Source organism: Myotis brandtii, unplaced genomic scaffold, assembly GCF_000412655.1.
Source record: "Myotis brandtii unplaced genomic scaffold, ASM41265v1 scaffold240, whole genome shotgun sequence".
Lineage (NCBI taxonomy): Eukaryota > Metazoa > Chordata > Mammalia > Chiroptera > Vespertilionidae > Myotis > Myotis brandtii.
Window position 1 is genome coordinate 3748651 of NW_005359064.1, and position 10323 is coordinate 3758973.

The 10323-nt window shown below is 37.1% G+C and overlaps 1 protein-coding gene across 3 annotated transcripts in view; it reads left to right on the forward strand.

Annotated features, from left to right (window-relative positions):
• SEH1L (SEH1-like nucleoporin) overlaps positions 1-10323 on the forward strand; it is a 24968-nt gene extending 14645 nt beyond the window's left edge. For 2 of the 3 annotated variants that reach the window (XM_014540287.1, XM_014540288.1), the window contains exons 6-9: positions 2182-2322; positions 4070-4227; positions 6756-6906; positions 7878-9370. In XM_014540287.1, the coding sequence (XP_014395773.1) occupies positions 2182-2322; positions 4070-4227; positions 6756-6906; positions 7878-7890 (463 nt within the window). In that variant the 3' untranslated portion in view covers positions 7891-9370. Of the gene's footprint in view, positions 1-2181; positions 2323-4069; positions 4228-6755; positions 6907-7877; positions 9371-9508 lie in introns of those variants that run through there. The other variant, XM_014540289.1, reaches the window with a different exon arrangement.

Below are 10323 nucleotides of genomic sequence, written 5' to 3' on the forward strand. Positions count from 1 at the left end.
AAATATATTTTATTGATTTCAGAGAGGAAGGGATGGGAGAGAGAGATAGAAACATCTATGATGAGAGAGAATCACTGATCAGCTGCTCCCTACATGCCCTCCACTGGGGACAGAGCCCACAACCCAGGCATGTGCCCTTGACCGGAATTGAACTTGGGACCCTTCAGTCCACAGGCCAATGCTCTATCCACTGAGCCAAACCAGCTAGGGCTGGATGTGAATTATTGAGTAGCTGCCTCCTGCACGCCTTCTACTGGGGATCTAGCCCACAATCTGGGCATGTGCCTTGACAGGGAATTGAACTGTGACCTGATTCATAGGTTGATGCCCAACCACTGAGCCACAAGTGGCCAGGCTCTAGAAGCATCTTACCAGGATTTTTCATTGGGTCCTGTTGTTCAGAATTGGGTCATTTTCTCGGGCTTTAGCTGCAAAGGAGTCAGCATGTGTCTGGCAGTTTCTGCATCTAGAATGCAGAAAAAGGGAAGTGGCATTGGGTAGATAACAATGTCAGCATGTGTCATGGTTATCTGGAGGTAGTGGGGAGGGATTGACTTAGGAAGCTATTAGACCTTTTCAAGTTTAGCTGTTTTTGGATTTTTTTGGGTCTGGTTCTTTGAAGTAAGAGTTGTTTGAAGGTTCTTAATAGATTGAACATGGTACTCGGAGGACATGTGATAGTGGATTATATGGCATTCATTTATTAATACACCATTTAGTACATAGGAAACATCAAATTAACCAGTATTGGATATTTTTATTTCTATTGTTGAATGAAAATATTAATTAGGACCTGGCGTTGATAATGATACAAATAAGTGTCCTGCATTTATATAGTTACAGAGCACTTTCACACATATTATGAAAGTTGAATGCTAACCACTATCTCATAGTAGAGGAGGTAGCTTTTATATTAGCATCATTTTCCAAATGTAGAAAGTGAGACCAATAAAGTAAAATGACTAGTCAAAGGTCAAAATTAGGAGTCAGGACCACATAGTAAAGCAAGGGTGTATGTAAGATTGTTCAGGGTGATCATATAAGGTGAAGAGAGGTCAAGGAAGGAACCGCGAAGTGCATACTAGCTTGGAGATATTTCAGAAAGAATGTTGTGATGAAAAGAAGGCCAAGTAGAGAGTGCTGGGAACACCAGTACTGGTGAGGTAAAAGTAGGTTTACAGTTGTAAGTATGGAAAACACAAGAGTTTTTTCTTGTATTTACTAATTGTATAATTTTCCATACAAACAACTGTAAGCCTACTGTTGCCACACCCTGTGTGTCAGAGGAGAGTGGTGGAAAGCTAACCCCCTCTCTAACACACACTGCTTCAGTTCTATCCCTGATAGCCATTTGCAGACAGAAAGACATAATAGAAAAATCTGATATGCTGTCTCCTTCATTGTCTTGTTCTTCATTTGCAGATATAAAAATAGAATAGTAAGGATAAAGTAGACCATCGTATAGCTTCCTTTATCACCACTAAAAAAACAAACCACCACTCAATTCCTGCTATTATCAGCTTTGCTTTTTTATTTACACTCAAATATTTAAGAAATTCAATTATCCTTTTTAAAAATAACTCAGTATCTCATTTTAATTAAGTCTTTCTTAAAGTGTTCTAAATTAAATGAAAAAACCAACAGAAGAAACCTGGGAAGTTTTATAAGTTTCCTAGGGCTGCAATAACACATCACTAAAAAGTGGTGGCTTAAAACAAATTTATTCTCAGATTTCTGGAGTCCAGAAATCTGAAATCAAGGGGTTGTCAGGACTGTGCTTCTTCTAAAATCCTTCCTTGTCTCTTCAAGCTTCTAGTGGCTACAGGAGTTCCTTGGTGTGTGGCAGCTAACTCCAATCTCTGCCTCTTGCTTCATATGTTCGTATTCTTTATATGTCTTTCCTCTCTGTACTTTATAAGGACACTCAACATTGGATTTAGGGCCTACTCTAAATCCAGGTGATGCTCTCATCCCCAGATTCTTAATTATATCTGCAAAGACCCTTTTTCCAAATTAGGTCACATTCACAATTTAAGTGTTTAGGACTTGGACATACTGCGTACTGCAGATGTAAACATTCATTGTGAGCAATATAAAAATAATTGAGGTATGTCAATATATGGATTTAAGAATTTTTTATTTCTGGAATTTTTAATGTAAAATTGTTTGTTTTTTCATTAGGAAATATGCAAAAGCTGAAACCCTCATGACAGTTACTGATCCTGTCCATGATATTGCATTTGCTCCAAACCTGGGAAGGTCTTACCACATTCTGGCCATAGCAACCAAAGATGTGAGAATTTTTACATTAAAGCCTGTGAGGTAAGTTTTTGAAACAATTACTAATTTAAAAGTGTTCTTGACTCTTATTTTCATTTGTGGAGGAGAGTGTAGAGGCAACTGTGATCTGAAGAATGGATTCCTTAATGAACATTTCATCTTAATTACAGTCAAACATTGGTTCTCGAATGTCTCCCATCTTGAACAATTCATTTCTCAGCCCAACAACCCTTTCATGCTGATAGCTCTATGATCAGTCATGCCTCTCTCAGGCTACAAAAGAGAGTGTGCGAGTATGGCTCAGTTTATTGCTAAACTTCACGTTGTTAACATCTCAGGAAATTGTGCTGTGAATACTTCTGTGTTTTATGGCTTTTGTTGCTGCTTATTAATATTAATTTTTCATTTTTTACTGCATTTCATTTGCTTTTTATGAACTCACATTTCATGTCCTTTTTGTTTTCAAGTGTTTATTTATAGATTAAACAATACATTAGACATGTACTGTATATAAGAAAGGTTAAAACGGAATCATTTGTGGATCTGGAATGGATTGATTCACTTTACATTATTTCTAATGGGAAAAAGTGATTTGGTTTTTGAACAGCTTTCCAGAATGAATTAAGTTCGAGAACCAAGGTTCCACTGTATGTTTTATTTAGACTGATACTAATAATGAATTAGATCCTCTGAATTTAATTTGTATTCTATAAATGTTTGAATGAAGGTGGTTGTCTAAGAGAAAATTAAATTAACACTGACATTCTTGTGAATAACCTTTTAGCTTTAATTTTGGAATTGTGAGTTTGTCATTTTTTCTTCCTTCTATTCTTCTCTTCCTACTGCTTTATTTTCTTTTTAATCCTCACCCAAGGATATGTTTATTGATTTTAGAGAGAGAGAAGGCGGGGAGAGAGAAATATCCATGTGAAAGAATAACTGATTGGTTGCCTCCCAGACGGGTGTCCCGACTGGGGATTGAACCCACTACCTGGGTATGTATGTGCCCTGATGAGGAATTGAACCAGGAACCTTTTGGTGTATGGGCAACGATCCAACCATCTGAGCCTACTGGCTGGGCTCCTACTACTTTTCTTTTAAAATGATTTATTTCATCTATTTTATTCCTCTACTTTGGATGAATAAAATCCTTTTTTGTTGTATCTTCTATGAAATAGTCACTCATTATTTTTTATGTGTTGGGATCACGCCAGGTACTGGTGAGTCAATTTAATGTGATGCAACCCAATGAGCTAATGGGGGAGGGTATGGGTATGAGCTAATGGGGGGAGGGTATGCACATTATTATAAAATAACTAGAGGCCCAGTGCATGGATTCATGCACTGGTGGGGTCCTTCACCTGACCTGAGGGTATCAGGCCAAAACCGGCTCTCCGACATCCCCTGAAGGGTCCTGTATTGCGAGAGGGCACAGGCCAGGCTGAGGGACCCAATCAGGGCCCCGGGGGAGGGGGGGGCGGGGGTCCGCAGGAAGGCTCCAAGGCGTGTCTGGCCTGTCTCGCCCAGTCCTGATCAGCCAGACCCCAGTAGCAAGCTAACCTACCAGTCGGAGCTTCTGCCCCCTAGTGGTCAGTGCGCGTCATAGCGACTGGTGGAAGAGTCGAACAAACGGTCAGACACTTAGCATATTAGGCATATTAGCATATTTTATAGGATATGGTAAGTAGGTGAGACCATTTATATATATTTTTGTTTAGATAGGTGTGTTTTGTGTGTGTGTATGTAAACCTGTTTGCAGAATTCCTCAGGAACATTTTTTTGTTAACAGGAAAGAACTTACTTCCTCTGGTGGACCAACAAAATTTGAAATCCATATAGTGGCTCAGTTTGATAATCATAATTCTCAGGTTTGGCGAGTGAGTTGGAATATAACAGGAACAGTGCTAGCATCTTCAGGTGATGATGGCTGTGTAAGATTATGGAAAGGTAAGATTTCGATGAATAATTATTGCCTTATGTTGCTGCTTTAGAATTTTCACATAGAAATGTAAACTAAGTATTTTTGAAAAAAATTATCTTTCCATAGCTACTTAAAATTATGTCTTGTATTAATTTATTTTGAACCTTTATCAGTTTACCTAGTTCATTGCAGTTAAAGACTAATTGAATTGTTTTTAAGTTTCTGTGTGGAATAAAACAACTATATATATATATAGAGAGAGAGCCTGGTGCATGGATCCGTGCACCAGGTGGGGTCCCTCAGCGTGGCCTGTGGGGATTGGCCAAAACCAGCAGTACAGTGCTGCCTGCCACTGTTGACTGCCGCTCCTGCTCTTCCTGGCCCCGCTGTCTGGTAGGCTCGTTGCTGTTCTGCTGCAGTCTCTGGGCTGCAGTGGCAGCCAGCCGTGAACCCTCGTCTGGCGCCCGTAGGTCAGCTGAGCAGCACTCCCACTGTGGGAGCGCACTGTGTGGCCTGTGGGGATTGGCCAAAACCAGCAGTACAATGCTGCCTGCCACTCTTGACTACCGCTCCTGCTCCTCCTGGCCCCGCTGTCTGGTAGGCTCGTTGCCGTTCTGCTGCAGTCTCCGGCCTGCAGTGGCAGCCAGCCGTGAACCCTCGTCTGGTGCCCGTATGTCAGCTGAGCAACACTCCCACTGTGGGAGCACACTGATTTAGAAACATCAGTGATGAAAGAGAATCATTGATTGACCGCCTCCTGCATGCCCCTCATGGGGATCTAGCCCACCACCTGGGCATATGCTCTAATCGGGAATCAAACCGTGATCTCCTGGTTCATAGATTATGTTCAAGCACTGAGCAACACGGGCCGGGCAACAAAGCAACATTTATTTATTATTATTTTTTTATTTTTAAAAAAAATATTTTTATTGATTTCAGAGAGGAAGGGAGAGGGAGAGAGAAGAGAGAATCATTGATTGGCTGCCTCCTGCACACCCCAAACTTGGGACTGAGCCTGCAACCCAGGCATGTGCCCTTGACCGGAATTGAACCTGGGACCCTTCAGTCTGCAGTCTGTGGCTCTATCCACTGAGCCAAACCAGCTAGGCAACAAAGCAACTTTTTTTTTTAAAATATATTTTATTGATTTTTTACAGAGAGGAAGGGAGAGGGATAGAGAGTTAGAAACATTGATCAGCTGCCTCCTGCACACCCCCTACTGCACACCCCCTACTGGGGATGTGCCCACAACCAAGGTACATGCCCCTGATCAGAATCGAACCCGGGACCCTTCAGTCCGCAGGCCGACGCTCTATCCACTAAGCCAAACCAGTTAGGGCCAACAAAGCAACTTTTAAAATTGAAAGTAACTATCACAGAAATATGCAGTATCTCTAAAATACTGTTTGTTATATATGTAACTTGTGCAAACTCAGGATAAGATTAGAGTCATCTCTTATTTTATTAAATGACTGCTTTAGTCAACCAGCTATTAATAGGAGAAAATCCAGTATATTCCTCACTTCCCCCCTGCAACTCCCAAAAGTTCAAGAATTTGGGGTCCACTCATTCTTAAGTTTCTTACAAATGCCAAGTTGAGAGAGACTGTGGTCTGATGAGTCGACACTGTGGTTGCTGTAGTGTGGTGTGCACTTTGCACGGTTATTTATCCACTGGGCAGAGGTGTCTTTGATTTGTGCACCGCTCTAGTCCGTGATTTCCCATACCTTGGATCCAAAATTGTAAGTCAGTTCATTTACCCTGAACAGTGATTGTTTCCAAAATGCAGTTTGGCTAAGTCAGTTTTAGGCTGACTCTAGTCAGTGATTTCCCATACCTTGGATCCAAAATTGTAAGTTAGTTCATTTACCCTGAACAGTGATTGTTTTCCAAAATGCAGTTTGGCTAAGTCAGTTTTAGGCTGTGGTAGAAGCAGCCCAGACTTCCCTTTCTAAAGTGTAATTTGAGTTCACAGGCTTTGATGCCCTTTTCTGCTCTGGGACCACCCAGGTCCACCCCAGCAGGCTCTCTAACTTGGGTTTCCTTGGGCTCATTGTCTCCATTGACCAATTTTGCATTCAAAGAATTAAGCCATTTTGGATAAGCCACTCAAACCCAAAGGTTTTGTTTCCTACATCCTAATCTCTGAGGATATTAGGTACCCACTTGACTTATACTTGCGTAACCATTTGACAACTCCATTACCCTATATACGTATACATGTAATTGAAACTTGTTATAATTAAAATAATTTATCTTGATATTAACTTAATGTAATAATGTGGCACTTAGAGAATTATCTTCGAGGAAGGGAAATGGGAGGTGAAAGATTTATTTGTTAAATTAGTAATTCTTTTAAGACTTTAAAAAATAATTGTTAACATTAATTAAGATAATTGTTTTGTATTTTAAAATGTCTTTAACATTTATTCTGACTGACATGTAGCCTGTAGGACACTTGTTTCTTTAATTTTAGTTTAAGGACATGAATTAGATTTGTGCCCTTGAGCATAGTTATTAGTCTTATTAATGTATTTGACCATTTTCCTTTCAGCTAATTATATGGACAATTGGAAGTGTACTGGTATTTTGAAAGGTAATGGGAGCCCTGTCAATGGGAGTACTCAGCAGGGAAACCCAAATCCTTCCCTAGGTTCAAGTATCCCAAATCTTCAAAATTCATTAAATGGATCTTCTGCTGGCAGGTAGGCTGTTTTATGGAAAAACTAGAAATTATTTTATTTTTAAATCATTCTGGTAGCTATACTAAAGGTGTGTTATTTCGTGGATTTTAAGACTGAAGTAAGAAATTTACCTAGTCATAATATTACTTAGTCATAATATTTACAGGTAGGTTGTGAGGCCATTCAAACAAAATTATATTATGAAATTTAGGTAAAGAAGAAATATGGGATAATACTGAGGATTTTAGCCGTAGATTATTAGTGTGCTAGTACTGCTGGCAATGTAGCCTTTGAATCGGGTCAAACTGAAATCCTAAATAAAATACATTAATTAAGGCTTTTGTAGGGGAGAGTAAGTTAGTTTTTTTTGTTTTGTTTAAAATGTTAATGGAGATTATAAGAAGAAATGGTAATTCTGAGTACTTGATTTTTTAAGAATTTTTAACATTTTAGATTCTTACTGATCTTAATAAAGAATATTTGATGTGATTTAAAGAGTCATACTGTTGTTTTCGTATTCAAATTTTAAATATGTGAATTTGTATGGTAAAATTATTTTAATATGCCTTGTGAATAATTTGGAATATTTAGGAAACTTCAAGGTACAGCCTTAACAAACTGTCCTGTAGTTATTCTGTTGTCATCTTAAATAAAAGAATTGTATTTTAAAAATTCTCAACTATTTTGTATTGTTATATTTTTATAAAGAAGTCCTGTTATTTGATTTTGAGGTTTAAGTATTTGCATGGAAACAATTTCAGGTTACCATAGAAGATATCAGATTATAAAGATGATTCCAAGAAGCAAAGGAAACTAGTTTAAATTAAAAGAAAAAAAACACAAAATCTAGTTTTTGGTTGTTGCTTGTATTGCATATTTTCTTTTGTAAAGAGCTTTGAAATTTTGAAATTTGTTCTTATTGTGCTAATACCCATGTGTGTTAGATCTGTGATGCATTTTCCCTTCTCCAATTGTATTATGTCCTTTAACAGAAAGCACAGCTGAGTTCCAGCTAACTGGAGTAACTTTGCTGATTTGCTGCTTGTTGCATGCACACAGGAATGGAAAGCGAGCTCCTTTTCCCCTTCCCCAGCGCCATTTGACCTCTTCCAAGATACACCAGCAGCCTGCTTACTACTAAACTGCAATCCAAAAAGCTTCTAAAAATACAGTATATATCTTTTTTTTTTTTTTTGTATTAACCAGTTTATTGACACTAGTTGAAACTTTTGAATATAAATGGAGAGGCTTTTTGTTGAGACATTGTCACCAAAACAATTTTTGGAAATGTTCCTGAAATTAACAAGGGTTTTTAAAATGAGAAGGATTTATTACCACCCTTGTAAGTAGTTGGGAGGAGGGAAAATATAACTTTATTCCATTTGGAGAATGAAGGCTTATTTCTTTTGTTTTTCTAAAACAGTAAGCTAAAATGATGAATTTTTATAATTTTAATTTGAAGATTGAATAAATATTTTTCATAAAGATTGTTTTGAGTGCTAATGTGTTTACCTTTTGTAAAATTGGTTTAAACATGATATTCCGTACAACTCTGTCATTTCTTAGTAATATTTTTAAAATACTAGTGAAGGTGGAGAAAAGTAGTAGTAAAATGAAAGTAAACTGTACAGTTTGTAGCCAAATTAAATATTTGGTATTGCATCATTTAAAATTTGGTAGTAAAATGAAAACACCTTTGTAAGTATTTGATTCATATTCACTAAAGAGATAAATGTTTCTTTTATGTGCTTGTATATATTTATGGTGTGATTCTGTGGTTTAAATTTCCTTCAAGTCAAAATTTGGAAACATACTATAAGAGAAGCAGTTGAAATTTTGCTGACATTGTGCATGCACATTTACTTCCACATTCCTTGTCCCAGAATTTTCTTAATTTAGTTGGCTGCTTCATGTAGTTAATATCTTATAGAACTGTGACCTTGAAGACAAAGCCATAAATTTTTGTTTGCTAAAATGCATAATTATTATGGGTAAGTTATAATAAAATGTCAGAATAACAGCAATAGGACATATGCTTTGAGCCCTTTTAGTTATCACAATTGTGTACTATTGTAAGGATTTGCAGAAAACCAACTAAGTATTCAGAGATTGTATTTCTTTGAAAGCATGTTGCAATAACTGGCTATACTTTGTGAAAGTATATTTGAATTGGTTTTCAGTATCATGTTTGCATTAAAAAATGTGAAATGTGTGCCAGCTGTTACTACAAATGAAGCGTTACTTAAAATAAATTAAAAGCTTATTAGACTTGTAAATTTACAGGATAGCATCAAATGTTTCTGAGGTTAGAAAATGTTTTAAATTATATAATTGTCTTTTTTGTAACATTCATGCTGGTAATTTTTTGAACATTTTAAGTTTAGCAGATTGTAGTTTTTTCTTTCAAATTTCTATACTTGCTTAGGCCAGCGTGATTTGAGTAAGGGTCTTGATTTTTGCATAATATTATGTTCTGTTAGTTTGGCATGAATATATTAAAGCTATTTCCCCCCCCAGCATTTGTTTTTTCCTCTTTGGTTCTCTTTGTATTTACTACTTTTCTCTTTTCTTTCTTTTTCTGTTGTTTTGTTTTGGTGTCTTGTTCATGTCTTCATTGTTTCAGGTATTTCTTTCCCCTTCTGGATTCCCCACAGGCTGGATCGAGATGGTCCAATTATGCCCAGCTTCTTCCTTCTCCTCCTCCTTCCTCTCTTCTTCCTCTTCTGGTCGAGCACTCTTGTGATGCTGACACTGCCAACCTCCAGTATCCTCACCCTTGCAGACAGTCTCTGTCTCGGCCTCTTAATCCTTTAACTGAGAATGAAGGGGTTTAAAACATTGGCTTAACACTTAAAGGCTTTATTTTAGTGCTTGTAGATGCTTTCATTCTAGCTGCTTTTTGTTTTTCTTCATTTTTCTTTCAGAAGATTTTTCTAATATAGGGCTGTCTTGCATGTATTACAACCAGAACACAGTGTTTGGAACCTAAACGTATTTGTGCTTCTGCATCAAAGGAATATTTCTTCATTGGTTGATAACCTTTGATGAAATGAGCTATGTACAAGTAACATTCAACTGTGAGAATTACACCCACTAACTGACTTGAAAGTGCCTGTTCTGTAAATTTTACTTTGAATTGCTACAATGGTGTTAAGTTTCTTATGGTTTGTCATATTGGTTAATGCGAAAGCATATCATTATGAAGTTCACTCTGCCTTTGAAACATACTAAGAAATGTTTTTAATTTTATAGGTTAATATTGAAACTGACCAGTTTGTAAAATAAATCATTCCTGTGTATAAAGCAGCAAAACATAATATGGACTGTTTGGTCTTTTTATTAAACAAAGGAACTTGTTTTTATTACCTATAATTGCTGTTTAAAGCTATTGTAATTATTCTCCAAGTAGATTATTTAATAAAATATATTTTAAATATA